The 20730-nt window shown below is 43.5% G+C and overlaps 1 protein-coding gene across 3 annotated transcripts in view; it reads left to right on the forward strand.

Moving 5' to 3' along the window:
- LOC110500813 (TSC22 domain family protein 4) overlaps window positions 1-20279 on the forward strand; it is a 59569-nt gene extending 39290 nt beyond the window's left edge. The window contains exons 5-9 of one of the 3 annotated variants that reach the window (XM_036958392.1): window positions 7508-7592; window positions 15960-16008; window positions 17566-17669; window positions 19761-19897; window positions 20014-20279. In XM_036958392.1, the coding sequence (XP_036814287.1) occupies window positions 7508-7592; window positions 15960-16008; window positions 17566-17669; window positions 19761-19897; window positions 20014-20053 (415 nt within the window). In that variant the 3' untranslated portion in view covers window positions 20054-20279. Of the gene's footprint in view, window positions 1-7507; window positions 7593-15959; window positions 16009-17565; window positions 17670-19760; window positions 19898-20013 lie in introns of those variants that run through there. The other 2 variants (XM_036958396.1, XM_036958393.1) reach the window with 2 other exon arrangements.
- Window positions 20280-20730: the final 451 nt, after the last annotated feature.

Consider the following 20730-nt stretch of genomic DNA (forward strand, 5'->3'; position numbering starts at 1 on the left):
GCTGGGACAATTGTGTGCCGCCCTATGGGGCTCCCAATCACGGCTGGTTGTGATACATGCTGGAAATGAACCAGGGTCTGTAGTGCTGCTGCCTTGGCACTGAGATGCAGTGCCTTAGGCGCCTCAGGAGACCCTTCAGATACTGTATGCGCATATCCTTCCGCAACATGTATTACATGATGCTGTTGATTATTCATTATCTAAAATACGAAAGCAGGCCATCCATCCATCTCACCAACAATCCATCAATACATTCGAGTAATGAACGGAGCTGGGTCATCAAAGGGCGTTTCGCTTAGGACTTCGACTTCTTTCTGTTTGTCCCAGCCACCGATCCGTCTGCTTGCCTTCACGCGTAGAACTGCAGAGACGCCATCTTGCTTGTTTTGAAGTTAGTTGGCGAAGTAACTTAGCCAGCTAGTTAATAAAAACGTTTAGCCAGCTAGTTAATTAAAGCGATTATTTAGGAACTTTTAAACTCCTTAACAAACCAGGCTCTTTTGAGGTTAGCTACTCTGTGAAGAGGACTGGTCGAAGCTGAGATGAACCAATTTGAACAGTTAAGTTGTCTGCCCGTCTGTGCTAGCAATGATTCCCATTCTGTAATGTAGTTAGCTACTCATTAAGATGCTATGGTTGATTTAGTAAGTGGTGAATGTGGGTAGTTATCAGCTACCCACAGTCCAGGTGAGAGAAACATCACCCAGATAGGCCAGTCGTGTGAGAAACTCGTCATCATGCAAGCGGTCAGACAAAGTGAAAATGATGGTCAGTAAAGAAAACTTTGAGCTCCTCAATTCAAAAAGACGTGTCAATAATTTGACCCAGGTAGCCTAGTGGTTAGTGCGTTGGGCAGGAACCGAAAGGATGGTCTAACGACTCCCTGAGCTGACAAGGTGAAAATCTGTAGTTCTGCCCCCGAACAAGGCAGTTTAACCCACTGTTCCTAGACCGTCATTGAAAATATGAATTTGTTCTTAACTGACTTGCCTAGTTAAATAAAAAACAAACAAACAAATAAGCAGCGCACTTCTGTATGTAGTAAAAACTTTAGATGGTCGCTGCCCATATCATTGCACAATGCAGAAAATACACGTGAGTTCAGGGACCTTGCTTTAAGTAGTGTCCAAAACGTCTTTCAAGCTGTCAAGCATTTTCATGGCAGCAAGAGCCTCTCGGTGGATGCTGCAGTGTATCCAAGTTGCCTAGGGAGCAACTGCTTGCACGTGCGTTAACACTCCTGTCTCCCTTTCATGGCTTTTGTGCCATCAGTACATTATATTTAACCTTTATTTAACTGTGTAGTGCCATCAGTACAGATACCAACACATCTTGACCACCAAAGTCCATATGATGTCACAAAGCTGTCAAGTACTTTAAAAATATCCTCTCCTGTTGTCCTGGTTTCCAGTGGTTTGCAGAAGAGGATGTCTTCCTTAATTGACCCCCCCATAAAAATAACGGACATATACCAGGAGTTGTGCCAGGCCCGTCATGTCTGTTGACTCATCCAGCTGTAACACGGAATTTACTGGCTTGTATGAGAAGCAGTAATTGTTTTCAAAACATCTCCTGTCGTGAAAGTGTTTTTATGGAGGCATTATCTGTGTATTTTTTTTTCCCTTTTCTACCAGCATTGTCCCAGCCATATCTGCGGCAGCAGGAAGAATTAAGTCCTCCACAATACCATGGGCCTTGCCTGTTCTAGCCCCTCGGTAGCTTACCATATAAGACGCTTCTAGCCCGTAATTAATGGTATTTGTTGCTTTTATACATGTCTTACTACTTGAATCTCGTCTTAATTCTCGCTCAAACTCCTGTGGCTTATTTTTCAAATTGGCATGTTTTGTTTCTAAATGTCTGTGCAAGCGTGAAGGTTTCGTCGAGTTGTGAGATAGTAGTTTTGCACATATAACACACTGTGGCTGAGGAAAGGCACTGCTCCCAATCTAAGTGAACCTCAAATCAATGTAGTTCTCATCATATTTGTGCCTCTTCGGTGGTCCATGTCCCTGTCTGTTCGGTGCTTTCCCGGGTAAGGGGGCAGTGGCTCTTCAGCTGCATCAGATTCACAGCTATCAGTGTCCATGCTAGCTGGACTAACAACATGTAGAATTACTGATGCCAGCATTGGATGTGGTCGTGTAAGCAGAACAACTTGTCGTCGACAGGTGCAGTACTGCTGGTAGTAGCAGTACTACCAGTAGAGCTGGTATGTGTCTCTATGGACGCGGCCTTACTTTTTTAAACAATTTATCAATTTTTGTGCAAACGGAATGAGCAGCAGCTACATTTGGCCTCATACGGATCGTTGGTGGAATTCCCGCAAGAGAGTAACTGTTAATGGGATTGGATGTTAATTATTTGACTCAGCTACCTGTATTTGACATTTGTTTTTATATCCGTTCGTAAATCCAGGGCGTTGTCAGATTATCTGTTCGTAAATCCAGGGCGTTGTCAGATCATCTGTTCCTAAATCCAGGGCGTTGTCAGATTATCCGTTCGTAAATCCAGGGCGTTGTCAGATTATCTGTTCGTAAATCCAGGGCGTTGTCAGATTATCTGTTCGTAAATCCAGGGCGTTGTCAGATCATCTGTTCCTAAATCCAGGGCGTTGTCAGATTATCCGTTTGTAAATCCAGGGCGTTGTCAGATTATCTGTTCGTAAATCCAGGGCGTTGTCAGATTATCTGTTCGTAAATCCAGGGCGTTGTCAGATTATCTGTTCGTAAATCCAGGGCGTTGTCAGATTATCCGTTCGTAAATTCAGAGTGATTCACAGAGTGATTCGCTCTCGGAGCATTCAGAGCACACACTGGACGCTCTGGCCGAGGACTAGGGTTGATCTGAGCGTTCAACAGCAGTCACGCTAACTGGCTAACGTTGGCTAGCTACTTCCAGACACATAATGAGAGAACACCTCACTCTGACCATTTTCCTCACCCTAGCAGGTCTGGTTAGGCTGTTTTCATGTTATCCAGAGTGTTGGTGACTAACTGTGCTGCTGGCAACAATTTAATGAAGCTTTTTTTTTTGCCGACGTTTACTGACACCGGCCATATTCAATGGTTGTTGAGCGTTCGTAAATTCATTAGTTATTCTGCGCGAGAGTGAGTAGATAGCCAGAATTAACTATGTCCATTAAAACATACAACAACGATACCACTTAGCTAAGAATGTCAATAAATGTTGGGTAGTTAGTTTGATAGCAGATAGTTAATATACTGCCTGGCAAGTTTGATGAATTAGTTGCCAACTAACTAATTAGGTAACTAGCTAACATACCGGTGCATACTGCTGTAATGCTATGCAGTTTGTAAGTGTAGCTAATGATTTGGGAAGGCACATTTGACAGGGCATGTCAGATCAAAAACAAATAAAATCAAATATTTGTCACATACACATGGTTAGCAGATGTTAATGGTCACCTGGTTAGCAGATGTTAATGGTCACCTGGTTAGCAGATGTTAATGGTCACATGGTTAGCAGATATTAATGGTCACATGGTTAGCAGATGTTAATGGTCACATGGTTAGCAGATGTTAATGGTCACATGGTTAGCAGATGTTAATGGTCACATGGTTAGCAGATGTTAATGGTCACATGGTTAGCAGATGTTAATGGTCACATGGTTAGCAGATGTTAATGGTCACATGGTTAGCAGATGTTAATGGTCACATGGTTAGCAGATGTTAATGTGAGTGTAGCAAAATGCTTGTGCTTCTAGTTCCGACAATGCAGTAATAACCAACGAGTAATCTAACCTAACAATTTCACAACTACCTTAAAGGAATTAAGAATATGTGTAAAGGAATTAAGAATATGTACATAAAAATATATGAATGAGTGATGGTACAGAACGGCATAGGCAAGATGCAGTAGATGGTATAGAGTTCAGTATATACATATGAGATGAGTAATGTAGGGTATGTAAACATTATATAAAGTGTCATTGTTTAAAGTGACTAGTGATACATTTTTTTCATAAATTTTTCCATTCATTGAAGTGGCTGGAGTTAAGTCAGTGTGTTGGCAGCAGCCACTCAATGTTAGTGGTGGCTGTTTAACAGTCTGATGGCCTTGAGATAGAAGCTGTTTTTCAGTCTCTCGGTCCCAGCTTTGATGCACCTGTACTGACCTTATCTTCTGGATGATAGTGGGGTGAACAGGCAGTGGCTCGGGTGGTTGTCCTTGATGATCTTTATGGCCTTCCTGTGACATCGGGTGGTGTAGGTGTCCTGGAAGGGCTGGTAGTTTACCCCCTGTGATGCGTTGTGCAGACCTCACTACCATCTGGAGAGCCTTATGTCAATGGAATTGTCCGTAGAGCTCCGAGACAGGATTGTGTCGAGGCACAGATCTGGGGAAGGGTACCAAAACATTTTTGCAGCATTGAAGGTCCCCAAAAACACAGTGACCTCCATCATTCTTAAATTGAAGAAGTTTGGAACCACCAAGACTCTTCCTAGGGCCGGCCAAACTGACCAATCGGGGGAGAAGGGCCTTGGTCAGGGAGGTCCCCAAGAACTCGATGGTCACAGACATTGCTCCAGAGTTCCTCTGTGGAGAACCTTCCAGAAGGACAACCATCTCTGCAGCACCACACCAATCAGGCCTTTATGGTAGAGTGGCCAGGTGGAAGCCACTTCAGTAAAAGGCACATGGCAGCCCGTTTGGAGTAAAAAATAAATAAAAAGGCAAATAAAGGACTGAGACCATTAGAAACAAGATTCTCTGGTCTGATGAAACCAAGATTGAACTCTGTCTTGAATGCCAAGCGTTAGTTTTAAACAGAGACAGCGGGGGTTCCAACTGTAGAACCCAGTTCTGCGCTAATGTTTTGAATATAAAAATGGATTTTATCAAACAAATCTGAGCTACATTATATGTCTGGGACCCTCAGGATGGCAAATCCAAGTAAGAGTACTGAATGTAAGCACATTATTTACCTTCAGAGGTGAATGTATCAAACCAGTTGCAGTGATAAGTGTTTTGTTGCGCACTCTCAAACAATAGCATTTTCTTTTTTCACAGTAATAGCTACTGTAAATTGGACTCAGCTTAAATTCTTGTTAATCTAACTGCATTCTGCCCATAGAAGACATGTTTATGTCCTGGAAAGTTGGATGTTACTTGTGTCATTCTAGTCACGTTAGCGCACGTTAGCAACAACTGTCCCGGTTTAGGGACACCGATCCTGTAGAGGTTTTAATCCATGTTTCAGTACCAACAGCACAGTTGGCATTGCTGACAAAGGCCCACCGTACCTTTGAAGAACATTGAGTGGGGTCTGTGTGTTACTGGCTGTGATTGGGATTTCACTTTGCAAGAATGTGCAAGCCACAAACTCTGCTTCCATTGGTTCAGTTTTGGTTAGATCCAGCAATAGCTTGACCTTGTTCACATCCAAACAGTTTGGGCTCTAAGGATCCATGGCACACCGAGCTTCCACCAGATGACCATTTCCTTCTTGATGACATTTCCCCCAGCACGGCATCCACTGTGCTGAAAAACAGTGTTTTACACTCCCGCTCGTCTCATCTTGCTGACCCACTGTGCTGTCAACTACATACTCTTGCAGACTTTAATGTCCGCAAATCTCTGCCCTGTTAATGCTTTCAATAAGACTGTGGCCTCTCACATCTGTGCCATATTTCACCAAGCATATCTGTGATGTTGTCACTTGATTTCAAAATGACTGGCAATATGGCCCGTCCATGTGATCAAGTCTTCTCAGTTTTACCCCAGAGTACTGTGCTACCACTATGGGTTTCCTAAAGAATTTGTAGGAGCTACACACAATGAAAAGTGCTATCTCCTCCTCAGACAACAGCACCACAACCAAATGAAAAGAGCTATCTCCTCCTCAGACAACAGCACCACAACCAAATGAAAAGTGCTATCTCCTCCTCAGACAACAGCACCACAACCAAATGAAAAGTGCTATCTCCTCCTCAGACAACAGCACCACAACCAAATGAAAATTGCTATCTCCTCCTCAGACAACAGCACCACAACCAAATGAAAAGTGCTATCTCCTCCTCAGACAACAGCACCACAACCAAATGAAAAGTGCTATCTCCTCCTCAGACAACAGCACCACAACCAAATGAAAAGTCCTATCTCCTCCTCAGACAACAGCACCACAACCATAGCACAACAACTAGGGCTGTGGCTGTCATGACATTACTTTCAGACGGTTTTTGTCATGCAAAAGACAGCCGGCCTCACGGTATCGACAGTTTTAATGAACATAAATAAGTTGACCATTTCCAGGCCTCCACACTTACAAGCCGCTGATGCACACCTTTGGAACATCTACATTCTAATAAATCAATTGATTAGACACCACAATGAATCCATTGATTATACACCACAATAAATCTATTGATTAGACACCACAATAAATCTATTGATTATACACCACAATAAATCCATTGATTATACACAACAATAAATCCATTATTTTAGGCAGGTTTTAAAGAAATGAAGAGAATGTATTCCATAAGAAATGTAATGAGTTGTCCTACTGTATGGTATCTGGCTCTGCTCCATGCTATAGGCTGTAACCTTGTTCATTTAGCTGACAAGATATGGTCAAGTCCTATGTCATTTTATTTTCTGATTTTATTGTAAGAATATTAATTGAATTTAGCTGAATAAAATAGGAATGGTGCGAGTGCACATACAGTTGGTCATGGAGTGTATGTGGACACCTGCTCGTCCAACATCTCATTCATGAGAATTAATATGGAGTTGGTCCCCCTTTTGCTGCTATAGTAGCCTCCACCCTTCTGGGAAGGCTTTCCACTAGTTGTTGGAACATTGCTGTTATAACAGCCTCCGCTCTTCTGGGAAGGCTTTCCACTAGATGTAGGAGCATTGCTGCTATAACAGCCTCCACTCTTCTGGGAAGGCTTTCCACTAGATGTAGGAACATTGCTGTTATAACGGCCTCCACTCTTCTGGGAAGGCTTTCCACTAGATGTTGGGACATTGCTGCTATAACAGCCTCCACTCTTCTGGGAAGGCTTTCCACTAGATGTAGGAACATTGCTGCTATAACAGCCTCCACTCTTCTGGGAAGGCTTTCCACTAGATGTAGGAACATTGCTGTTATAACAGCCTCCGCTCTTCTGGGAAGGCTTTCCACTAGATGTAGGAGCATTGCTGCTATAACAGCCTCCACTCTTCTGGGAAGGCTTTCCACTAGATGTAGGAACATTGCTGTTATAACGGCCTCCACTCTTCTGGGAAGGCTTTCCACTAGATGTAGGAACATTGCTGTGGGGACTTGCTTTCATTCAGCCACAAGAGCATTAGTGAGGTCGTGCACTGATGTTGGGCGATTAGGCCTTACTTGCAGTCGGCGTTCTAATTCATCCCAAAGGTATCAATCCAGCTAACTAGCTATCTGTGTGTGTACACATACACACATTAAAGATGATGCCTCAGGGGATCAGGAGTGATAGGGTGTATAATGTGTGTGTATATTCTCTCCCCCCAGTCTGAAAGATGACGACCCAGAGGATCAGGATGAGACAGTCTGTAACCGGGAGGAAGACGGCTCCATCAACAACAACCGACGCAAGGTACGCAACACACACCAGACACGTACACAGTGAACCCCCTCCCAAAACCCTCATCTCTATCAACTCTGTTGTCTATCAACTCTGTTGATAGAGTGTGTGTGTAGAGGCCAGTGTGTGTGTAGAGGCCAGTGTGTGTGTTACCCTTCTCCTCCTGTCAACGAGACAACCCTTTCCTGTGGTTACCCATCTCCTTCTGTCAACGAGACAACCCTTTCCTGTGGTTACCCATCTCCTCCTGTCAACGAGACAACCCTTTCCTGTGGTTACCCATCTCCTCCTGTCAACGAGACAACCTTTTCCTGTGGTTACCCATCTCCTCCTGTCAACGAGACTATGTATGTATGTATGTGTGTGTGTGTATATATATATATATATATATATATATATATATATATATATATATATATATATATATATTACTGCTCAAAAAAATAAAGGGAACACTAACATAACACATCCTAGATCTGAATGAATGAAATATTCTTATTAAATACTTTTTTCTTTACATAGTTGAATGTGTTGACAACAAAATCACACAAATTATCAATGAAAACCAAATTTATCAATTTGGAGTCACACTCAAAATTAAAGTGGAAAACCACACTACAGGCTGATCCAACTTTGATGTAATGTCCTTAAAACAAGTCAAAATGAGGCTCAGTAGTGTGTGTGGCCTCCACGTGCCTGTATGACCTCCCTACAACGCCTGGGCATGCTCCTGATGATGGGGCGGATGGTCTCCTGAGGTATCTCCTCCCAAACCTGGACTAAAGCATCCGCCAACTCCTGGACAGTCTGTGGTGCAACGTGGCATTGGTGGATGGAGCGAGACATGATGTCCCAGATGTGCTCAATTGGATTCAGGTCTGGGGAACGGACGGGCCAGTCCATAGCATCAATGCCTTCCTCTTGCAGGAACTGCTGACACACTCCAGCCACATCTAGCATTGTCTTGCATTAGGAGGAACCCAGGGCCAACCGCACCAGCATATGGTCTCACAAGGGGTCTGAGGATCTCGTCTCGGTACCTAATGGCAGTCAGGCTACCTCTGGCAAGCACATGGAGGGCTGTGCGGCCCCCCAAAGAAATGCCACCCCACACCATGACTGACCCACCGCCAAACCGGTCATGCTGGAGGATGTTGCAGGCAGCAGAACGTTCTCCACGGCGTCTCCAGACTGTTACGTCTGTCACATGTGCTCAGTGTGAACCTGCTTTCATCTGTGAAGGGCACAGGGCGCCAGTGGCGAATTTGCCAATCTTGGTGTTCTCTGGCAAATGCCAAACATCCTGCACAGTGTTGGGCTGTATGTAAGCACAACCCCCACCTGTAGACGTCGGGCCCTCATACCACCCTCATGGAGTCTGTTTCTGACCGCTTGAGCAGACACATGCACATTTGTGGCCTGCTGGAGGTCATTTTGCAGGGCTCTGGCAGTGCTCCTCCTTCTCCTCCTTGCACAAAGGCGGAGGTAGCGGTCCTGCTGCTGGGTTGTTGCCCTCCTACGGCCTCCTCCACGTCTCCTGATGTACTGGCCTGTCTCCTGGTAGCGCCTCCATGCTCTGGACACTACGCTGACAGACACAGCAAACCTTCTTGCCACAGCTCGCATTGATGTGCCATCCTGGATGAGCTGCACTACCTGAGCCACTTGTGTGGGTTGTAGACTCCGTCTCATGCTACCACTAGACTGAAAGCACCGCCAGCATTCAAAAGTGACCAAAACATCAGCCAGGAAGCATAGGAACTGAGAAGTGGTCTGTGGTTATCACCTGTAGAACCACTCCTTTATTGGGGGTGTCTTGCTAATTGCCTATAATTTCCACCTGTTGTCTATTCCATTTGCACAACAGCATGTGAAATGTATTGTCAATCAGTGTTGCTTCCTAAGTGGACAGTTTGATTTCACAGAAGTGTGATTGACTTGGAGTTACATTGTTGTTTAAGTGTTTTTTTTTTTTTGAGCAGTGTATATACAGTGCCTTGCGAAAGTATTCGGCCCCCTTGAACTTTGCGACCTTTTGCCACATTTCAGGCTTCAAACATAAAGATATAAAACTGTGTTTTTTTGTGAAGAATCAACAACAAGTGGGACACAATCATGAAGTGGAACGACATTTATTGGATATTTCAAACTTTTTTAACAAATCAAAAACTGAAAAATTGGGCGTGCAAAATTATTCAGCCCCCTTAAGTTAATACTTTGTAGCGCCACCTTTTGTTTCGATTACAGCTGTAAGTCGCTTGGGGTATATCTCTATCAGTTTTGCACATCGAGAGACTGAAATGTTTTCCCATTCCTCCTTGCAAAACAGCTCGAGCTCAGTGAGGTTGGATGGAGAGCATTTGTGAACAGCAGTTTTCAGTTCTTTCCACAGATTCTCGATTGGATTCAGGTCTGGACTTTGACTTGGCCATTCTAACACCTGGATATGTTTATTTTTGAACCATTCCATTGTAGATTTTGCTTTATGTTTTGGATCATTGTCTTGTTGGAAGACAAATCTCCGTCCCAGTCTCAGGTCTTTTGCAGACTCCATCAGGTTTTCTTCCAGAATGGTCCTGTATTTGGCTCCATCCATCTTCCCATCAATTTGAACCATCTTCCCTGTCCCTGCTGAAGAAAAGCAGGCCCAAACCATGATGCTGCCACCACCATGTTTGACAGTGGGGATGGTGTGTTCAGCTGTGTTGCTTTTACGCCAAACATAACGTTTTGCATTGTTGCCAAAAAGTTCAATTTTGGTTTCATCTGACCAGAGCACCTTCTTCCACATGTTTGGTGTGTCTCCCAGGTGGCTTGTGGCAAACTTTAAACAACACTTTTAATGGATATCTTTAAGAAATGGCTTTCTTCTTGCCACTCTTCCATAAAGGCCAGATTTGTGCAATATACGACTGATTGTTGTCCTATGGACAGAGTCTCCCACCTCAGCTGTAGATCTCTGCAGTTCATCCAGAGTGATCATGGGCCTCTTGGCTGCATCTCTGATCAGTCTTCTCCTTGTATGAGCTGAAAGTTTAGAGGGACGGCCAGGTCTTGGTAGATTTGCAGTGGTCTGATACTCCTTCCATTTCAATATTATCGCTTGCACAGTGCTCCTTGGGATGTTTAAAGCTTGGGAAATCTTTTTGTATCCAAATCCGGCTTTAAACTTCTTCACAACAGTATCTCGGACCTGCCTGGTGTGTTCCTTGTTCTTCATGATGCTCTCTGCGCTTTTAACGGACCTCTGAGACTATCACAGTGCAGGTGCATTTATACGGAGACTTGATTACACACAGGTGGATTGTATTTATCATCATTAGTCATTTAGGTCAACATTGGATCATTCAGAGATCCTCACTGAACTTCTGGAGAGAGTTTGCTGCACTGAAAGTAAAGGGGCTGAATAATTTTGCACGCCCAATTTTTCAGTTTTTGATTTGTTAAAAAAGTTTGAAATATCCAATAAATGTCGTTCCACTTCATGATTGTGTCCCACTTGTTGTTGATTCTTCACAAAAAAATACAGTTTTATATCTTTATGTTTGAAGCCTGAAATGTGGCAAAAGGTCGCAAAGTTCAAGGGGGCCGAATACTTTCGCAAGGCACTGTATATACACATTATATTATTATTATTATATATGGGTATAATGTGGAAGGTAACATGTAGATATATACACATTATATTATTATTATTATATATAGGTATAATGTGGGAGGTAACATGTAGAGACAGTGTAATCAAAGTATTCAGACCCCTTGACTTTTTCCACATTTTGTTATGTTACAGCCTTATTCTAAAATGGATTCTTCTTTTTTTCAATCTACACACAATAGCCCATAATGACAAAGCAAAAACAGGTTTTTAACCCATACCCTTTGATATGAGACTCGAAAATGAGCTCAGGTTCATCCTGTTTCCATTGATCATTCTTGAGATGTTTCTACAACTTGATTGAAGTCCACCTGTGGTAAATTAAATTGATTGGACATGATTTAGAAAGGAACACACCTGTCTATACAAGGTCCCACAGTTGACAGTACATGTCAGAGCAAAAACCAAGCCGTGAGGTTGAAGGAATTGTCTGTAGAGCGCTGAGACATGATTGTGTCGAGGCACAGATCTGGGAAAGGGTACCAAAAAATGGCTGTAGCATTGAAGGTCCCCAAGAACACAGTGGCCTCCGTAATTCTTAAATGGGGGAGTTTGGAACCAGCAAAACTCTTCCTAGAGCTGGCCGTCCGGCCAAACTGAGCAATCGGGGGAGAAAGGCCTTGGTCAGGGAGGTGACCAAGAACACGATGGTCACTCTGACAGAGCTCTAAAGTTCCTCTGTGGAGATGGGAGAACCTTCCAGAAGGACAACCATCTCTGCAGCACTCCACCAATCAGGCCTTTATGGTAAGAGTGGCCAGACGGAAGCCACTCCTCAGTAAAAGGCACATGACAGCCCGTTTGGTGTTTGCCAAAAAGCACCTAAAGGACTCGGGCCACGAGAAACAAGATTCTCTGGTGAACTCTTTGGCCTGAATGCCAAGCATCATGTCTGGAGGAAACCTGGCACCATCCCTATGGTGAAGCATGGGGGTGGCAGCATCATACTGTGGGAATGTTTTTTAGTCGCAGAGACGAGTCAGGATAGAGGGAAAGATGAACGGAGCAAAGTACAGAGAGATCCTTGATGAAAACCTGCTCCTGAGCGCTCAGGACATCAGACTTGGTAGAAGGTTCACCTTACAACAGGACAATGACCCTAAGCACACAGCCAAGACAACGCAGGAGTGACTTCGGGACACGTCTCTGAATGTCATTGAGTGGCCCAGCCAGAGCCCGGACGTGAACCCGATCGAACATCTCTGGAGAGACCTGAAAATAGCTGTGCAGCGACGCTCCCCATCCAACCTGACAGAGCTTGAGAGGATCTGCAGAGAAGAATGGGAGAAACTCTCCAACTACAGGTGTGCCAAGCTTGTAGTCTCAAGCTCTGTTGTACCAAAAACTCAAGGCTGTAATCGCTGCCAAAGGTGCTTCAAAGTACTGAGTAAAGGGTCTGAATACTTATGTAAATGGGGTAGTTCAGTTTTATTTTTAATAAATTAGAAATGTCAAAACCTGTTTTTGCTTTGTCGTTATTTGGTATTGTGTGTAGATTGAGGGGGAAACAATTTAATCCATTTTAGAATAAAGCTGTAACCTACACACTACCCCATAAGACTTAGGGTAAAAACAGGTTAGGGCGAAAACAGGTTCGGGTTAGGGCGAAAACAGGTTAGGGTAAAAACAGGTTTTAGACATTAAAGATAAAAAGATAGAAATGTGACATTTAAATAAGTATTCAGACCCGTTACTCAGTACTTTGTTGAAGAACCTTTGGCAGCGATTACAGACTCGCGTTTTCGTGGGTATGATCAGTGGTTTAAATTACCCCAAAAAACCTACTTAAGTACAGATACTTTAAAGTACTTCTTAACAAACCATTACAGACAACAAGGGAAGCACAGCCGAGAGCTGCCCAGTGACACGAGCCTACCAAGCGAGCTAAACTACTTTAATGATTGCTTCGAGGCAAATAACACGGAAACATGCATGAGAGCACTAGCTGTACCAGAAGACTGTGTTCACGCTCTCTGCAGCCGATGTAAGACCTAAACAGGTCGTCATTCACAAGGCCGCAGGGCCAGACAGATTACCAGGACGTGTACTGCGATGCGAGCATGTGCTGACCAACTGGCAAGTGTCTTCAGTGACATTTTGAACCTCTCCCTGTCCGAGTCTGTAATACCAATATGTTTGAAGCAGACCACCATAGTCTCTGTGCTCAAAAACACTATAGTAACCTGCCTAAATGACTACTGACCCGTAGCACTCACATCTGTAGCCATGAAGTGCTTTGAAAGCCTGGTCATGGCTCACATCAACACCATTATCCCAGAAGCCCTAGACCCACTCCAATTTGCATACCGCCCAAACAGATCCACAGATGATGCAATCTCTATTGCACTCCAAACTGCCCTTTCCCACCTGGATATGTGAGAATGTTATTTATTGACTACAGCTCAGCATTCAACACCATAGTGCCCTCAAAGCTCATCAATAAACTAAGGACCCTGGGACTAAACACCTCCCTCTGCAACTGGATCCTGGACTTCCTGCTGGGCTGCCCCCAGGTGGTAAGGGTAGGATTCAACACATCCGCCACACTGATCCTCAACACAGGTGCCCCTCAGGTGTGCGTGCTCAGTCCCCTCCTGTACTCCCTGTTCACCCACGACGGCACGGCCAGGCACGACTCCCAACACCATCATTAAGTTTGCAGACGATACAACAGTGGTAGGGCTGATCACGGACAACAACGAGACCGCCTATAGGGAGGTCTTTAATTATTTGTTTTATTTCTTATTCATATTATTACTTTTTTGAAACTGCATTGTTGGTTAGGGGCTCGTAACTAAGCATTTCACTGTAAGGTCTGCTACAGCTGTTGTATTCAGCGCATGTGACTAATAAAATTAGATTTAAAATTAGATTTACTTTACTGTTTATATTTTTGAAAACTTTTACTCCACTACATTCCTAAAGAAAATAATGTACTTTTTACTCCATACGTGGATGCACCTGAGCTCAATTTCGAGTGTCATAGCAAAGGGTCTGATTTCATGTAAATAAGGTATTTCTGTTAGATTTTTTTATTATTTAGCAAAAATGTCTCAACCTGTTTTTGCTTTGTCATTATGGGCTATTGTGTGTAGATTGAGGATTTTTTATTTAATCAATTTTCTAATAAGACTGTAACGTAACAGAATGTGGAGAAGGGGTCTGAATACTTTCTGAGGGTGCTGTGTAAACTAGAGAGATAAGATGGATTGTAATTATTGTTCTACAACATTATCTCTCTAGACAAATGCCTCCTATTCAACCTTAATGCAATTATTCTTGTCCTCAGATACAGGCCCCCTTCCCCTCTGCCCAAATACAATGCACAAAGACCATTCCATCCAACCCATAACACAATAATTACTACTGCTAGGCTACTTATAAACATATTAAAACTGGCTTAAGTCAGTCTCCAACAGTATTCACTGTATGTGATGTATGTAAGATGGTCAAGTCAGGCCATTAGCATGGTCGCATCCCATCCACTATAACCATACCTTTTGATATGTACAGTTGAAGTCGGAAGTTTACATACACTTAGGTTGGAGTCATTAAAACTCATTTTTCAACCACTCCACAAATTTCTTGTTAAACAACTATAGTTTTGGCAAGTCGGTTAGGACATCTACTTTGTCCATGACACAAGTCATTTTTCCAACAATTGTTTACAGACAGATTATTTCACTTATAATTCACTGTATCACAATTCCAGTGCCTTTAAACAGCTTGGAAAATTCCAGAAAATGATATCATGGCTTTAGAAGCTTCTGATAGGCTAATTGACATAATTTGAGTCAATTGGAGGTGCACCTGTGGATTTATTTCAAGACCTAGCTTCAAACTCGTAAACCGCCGTCAAAAAGCCAGACTGCGGTTTGCAACTGCACGTGTGGGGACAAAGATCGTACTTTTTGGAGAAATGTCCTCTGGTCTGATGAAACAAAAATAGAACTGTTTGGCCATAATGACCATCGTTATGTTTGGAGGAAAAAGGGGGAGGCTTGCAAGCCGAAGAACACCATCCCTGTGAAGCACGGGGGTGGTAGCATCATGTTGTGGGGGTGCTTTGCTGCAGGAGGGACTGGTGCCCTTCACAAAATAGATGGCGTCATGAGGAAAGAAAAGCATGTGGATATATTGAAGCAACATCTCAAGACAGTCAGGAAGTTAAAGCTTGGTCACAAATGGGTCTTCCAAATGGACAATGACCCCAAGCATACTTCCAAAGTTGTGGCAAAATAGCTAAAGGACAACAAAGTCAAGGTATTGGAGTGGCCATCACAAAGCCCTGACCTCAATCCTATAGAAAATGTGTGGGCAAAACTGAAAAAGCGTGTGCGAGCAAGGAGGCCTACAAACCTGACTCAGTTACACCAGCTCTGTCAGGAGGAATGGGCCAAAATTCACCCAACTTGTTGTGGGAAGCTTGTGGACGGCTACCCGAAACGATTGACCCAAGTTAAACAATTTAAAGGCAATGCTACCAAATAGTAATTTAGAAGGTGATGATAGATGATAGAAATAAAAGCTGAAATAAATAATGATCTACTATTATTCTGGCATTTCACATTCTTAAAATAAAGTGGTGATCCTAACTGACCTAAAACAGGGAATTTTTACTAGGATTAAATGTCAGGAATTGTGAAAAACTGAGTTTAAATATATTTGGCTGAGGTGTATGTAAACATCCGACTTCAACTGTATCTTTGTGTGTAACCCTCCAGGATGAAGCTAATAAGAACGGTGGGAAGTGGATCATCAGGCTGCGGAAAGGTCTGTTTTTATTACTATTATTACTAAACCTCCCTTTTTTAAATGTCGACTTTGGGCAAAAACGCCAAAATAACAACTTAACTGATCAGTGCTCCACATAGAGAATGATAGAAGCTTCTTGTGGCCAAAGGTTGTTTTAGCAGCGCCATTGAGGGCTTCTGCCATTTTAAAGTAGTCAACTGGGTTGGGATTCCTATGGGTTGTAGCATCAATGGTGCTGCCCATGATGTCACAGACACTATAATGGCACAGATATAAAGATGAGTCCTCTATCTATCGCTATGATGTACCATCATACCAGGTAATTTAATACTGAAAAATAAAATAATTGATAAATAAAATATTTAACTCCAGAAGTGCCTTTTTATTCCGATCTCTACAGCTTCCATCTAAAAACAAATCCTTTGAAATGACATCACCACATCCTGGAGGAGTTACTGGCTAGCTACAGTGGCCAGTCGTCAGTCACGGCGCGCATGACCAGAATGACACATCAATGAAGCACCAAAGACCCCATTTCAATTAAAACATTTAGAAAGACGCTGATGTTGGACCGTTTTTCCTGACCATTCTAAACCCCCCTTTAACATTCTAAACCCCCCTTTAACATTTTAAACCTCCCTTTAATGTTCTAAATGTAATTTTTAACATTGTAAATGTCACCTTTATTTAACTAGGCAAGTTAAGAACTATTTCTTATTTACAATGACTCCCTACACCAGCCAAACCCGGACGACGCGGGGCCAATTGTGCGCTGCCCAAAGGGGCTCCCAATCACGGCCGGTTGTGATACAGCCTGGATTCGAACCAGGGTGTCTGTAGTGATGCCTCTAGCACTGAGATGCAGTAACTTAGACCTTTTGCGCCACTCGGGAGCCCAAACATCCTTTTAACATTCTTAAACCTCCTATTTGCATTCTAAGCTCTTCTTTAAACCTGTCTTTTAATATTGTTCTTATTGTATTGTTGAGAACATTATTCTGGCCATGTTAATGTTGTTGTTGACAGGTCTGGCCAGCAGGTTCTGGGAGAACATTATTCTGGCCATGTTAATATTGTTGTTGACAGGTCTGGGCAGCAGGTTCTGGGAGAACATTATTCTGGCCATGTTAATATTGTTGTTGACAGGTCTGGGCAGCAGGTTCTGGGAGAACATTATTCTGGCCATGTTAATGTTGTTGTTGACAGGTCTGGCCAGCAGGTTCTGGGAGAACATTATTCTGGCCATGTTAATGTTGTTGTTGACAGGTCTGGGCAGCAGGTTCTGGGAGAACATTATTCTGGCCATGTTAATATTGTTGTTGACAGGTCTGGGCAGCAGGTTCTGGGAGAACATTATTCTGGCCATGTTAATATTGTTGTTGACAGGTCTGGGCAGCAGGTTCTGGGAGAACATTATTCTGGCCATGTTAATATTGTTGTTGACAGGTCTGGGCAGCAGGTTCTGGGAGAACATTATTCTGGCCATGTTGTTAATATTGTTGTTGACAGGTCTGGGCAGCAGGTTCTGGGAGAACATTATTCTGGCCATGTTGTTAATATTGTTGTTGTTGACAGGTCTTGCCAGCAGGTTCTGGGAGAACATTATTCTGGCCATGTTGGGAGAACAGTTCATGGTGGGAGAGGAGATCTGTGGGGTGGTGGTCTCTATACGGTTCCAGGTACACACACACACGCATACACACATGCGCATACACACACACACACACACACACACACAGGCTGAATCTCTTGGGCCCTAAGCCCTTTATCGATTGGCCACTTGCTGATAGTGATCACTACGTTTTTTGGGGCCAAAATGAGCATTGAGACGATGCCCAGTTGACGTCCCACTTGTCATTATAAAAAATGCTCACGAATGAATTTAGATTTTATCTCCCGCGACTCGCTATGAAACATGGGCACTTAGGACAGTGCCAGTCAAAAGTTTGGACACACGTACTCATTCCAGGGTTTTTCTTTAGTAAAAATATTGTCTACATTGTAGAATAATAGTGAAGATATTAACTCTATGAATTAACATATGGAACCATGTAGTAACCAAATAAGTGTTAAACAAATCCAAATATATTTGAGATTCTTCAAAGTATGACAGCTTTGCACACTCTTGGCATTCTCAACCAGCTTCATGAGGTAGTCACCTAGAATGCATTTCAATTAACAGGTTTCCTTGTTACTTTGTGGAATTGATTTCCTTAATGTGTTTGAGCCAATCAGTTGTGTTGTGACAAGGTAGCCTTATTTGGTAAAAGACCAAGTCCATATTATGGCAAGAACAGCTCAAATAAGCAAAGAGAAACGACAGTCGATCATTACTTTAAGACACGAAGCTCAGTCAATCCAGAAAATGTCAAGAGCTTTGAAAGTTTCTTCAAGTGCAGCCACAAAAAAACATCAAGCCCTATGATGAAACTGGCTCTCATGAGGGCCGCCACAGGAAAGGAGGCCCAGAGTTCCCCCTGCTGCGGGGAGGCCTAGAGTTCCCCCTGCTGCGGGGAGGCCCAGAGTTCCCCCTGCTGCGGGGAGGCCCAGAGTTCCCCCTGCTGCGGGGAGGCCCAGAGTTATCAGCCTCAGAAATTGCAGTCCAAATAAATGCTTCACAGAGTTCAACAGACACATCTCAACATCAACTATTCAGAGGAGACTACATGAATCAGGCCTTAATGGTCGAATTGCTGCAAAGAAACCACTACTAAAGGACAACAATAAGAGTAAGAGACTTGCTTGGGTCAAGAAACACAAGCAATGGACATTTGATTGGTGGAAATCTGTCCTTTTGTTCTGATGAGTCCAAATTTGAGAGTTTTGGTTCCAACCGCTGTGTGTTTGTGAGACGCGGAGTAGGTGAACGGATGATCTCCGCATATGTGGTTCCCACCGGGAAGCTTGGTGGTATGGGGGTGCATTGCTGGTGACACTGTCTGCGATTTATATAGAATTCAAGGCACTTTTAACCAGCATGGCTACCACAGCATTCTGCAGAGATACGCCATCCCATCTGGTTTGGGCTTAGTGGGACTATCATTTGTTTTTCAACAGGACAATGACCCAACACACCTCCAGGCTGTGTAAGGGCTATTTGACCAAGGAGAGTGATGGATTGCTAATGTAATGGGAATATGACGAGGCTGGTTCAGGCTTACAGCCAGCTAGCAAGCTAATGTAATGGACAAGTTTTCGTGTACATTAATCACCAATACAGCTCATTCAAGCACTAAACTCCTTAGCTAGATTAAAAATTGCGTGACTAAGACCTCGTTAACTTGTTTTCTGTTGACTTATTTTACTATTTTTGAGGGCAAAGTAGTTGTGACTAAGTGAGGTGCTGAAATTGTTGGGATGAACTTGCTGCGACGGCCGATGAAGAGGCTTCCAAAGGCTGCAGTGGAGCCCTCGATGACTCCACAACTATTTGAGATTGACTGAACACGCATATCGAGTGTTCAAAGTGTTCGGTTTGAGATTCAGCCTCACTCACTCGCCTGTCTGTCTGTCTGTCTGTCTGTCTGTCTGTCTGTCTGTCTGTCTGTCTGTCTGTCTGTCTGTCTGTCTGTCTGTTTATCTATACTCTCTGTCTGTCTGTCTGTCTGTCTGTCTGTCTGTCTGTCTGTCTGTCTGTCTGTCTGTCTGTCTGTCTGTCTGTCTGTCTGTCTGTCTGTCTGTTTATCTATACTGTCTGTCTGTCTGTGTCTGTCTGTCTGTGTCTGTCTGTCTGTCTGTCTGTCTGTCTGTCTGTCTGTCTGTCTGTCTAGGAGGACATCTTGTCTATATGGAATAAGACGGCCAGCGATCAGGTGACGACATCTAGAATCCGAGACACTCTTCGGCGCGTCCTGAACCTCCCTCCCAACACCATCATGGAGTACAAGACACACAACGACAGCCTCAAGTACGATTCGCACACACACACTCCCACCATCGTGTACACACGACCACTCACTGTGTACTGTGTTATCTCTATAGATAATTCAAACTTTTTTTTATTGATCTCTGTTTTCTTTTTAGGGATAATTCCAGCTTCCGCAACACAAAGATCACCCTGTGAAGAGAGACGGAAGAGGAAGAGATGCAAACCACCGTTTCTCCTGAAGTTATACTGTTTCCTCATAAATGATAACATGACTCTGTCACATTTCTCACATCTCTCGGCATCTCTCTTTCTCTCTCGGCATCTCTCTTTCTCTCTCGGCATCTCTCTTTCTCTCTCGGCATCTCTCTTTCTCTCTCGGCATCTCTCTTTCTCTCTCGGCCTCTTTCTCTCTCAGCGTCTCTCTCGGCGTCTCTCTCTTTCGCTCTCGGCGTCTCTCTTTCTCTCTCTTTCTCTCTCGGTGTCTCTCTCTTTCTCTCTCTTTCTCTCTCGGCGTCTCTCCCTTTCTCTCTCGGCTTCTCTCTCTTTCTCTCTCGGCGTCTCTCTCTTTCTCTCTCGGCTTCTCTCTCTTTCTGTCTCGGCTTCTCTCTCTTTCTCTCTCGGCTTCTCTCTCTTTCTCTCTCGGCATCTCTCTCGGCTTCTCTCTCTGGCTCTTTCTCTCCAGGGTTCACAAGGTGATTGAGGTGCTTAAAATACTTTGAATTAGCACTCTGAAATGGAACACCTTGAAATTCTGATGTTTTCTCAAGTTGGTACTTGAAAAGTACTTGAATTAAAGGAGAACAGAAAATGATCAAATATGTTTATGAAAAAAGTATTGGTCTTGCATTCTACCCAGTTTTATTTCCTCACGT

The sequence above is a fragment of the Oncorhynchus mykiss genome, chromosome 21, assembly GCF_013265735.2.
Source record: "Oncorhynchus mykiss isolate Arlee chromosome 21, USDA_OmykA_1.1, whole genome shotgun sequence".
NCBI lineage: Eukaryota > Metazoa > Chordata > Actinopteri > Salmoniformes > Salmonidae > Oncorhynchus > Oncorhynchus mykiss.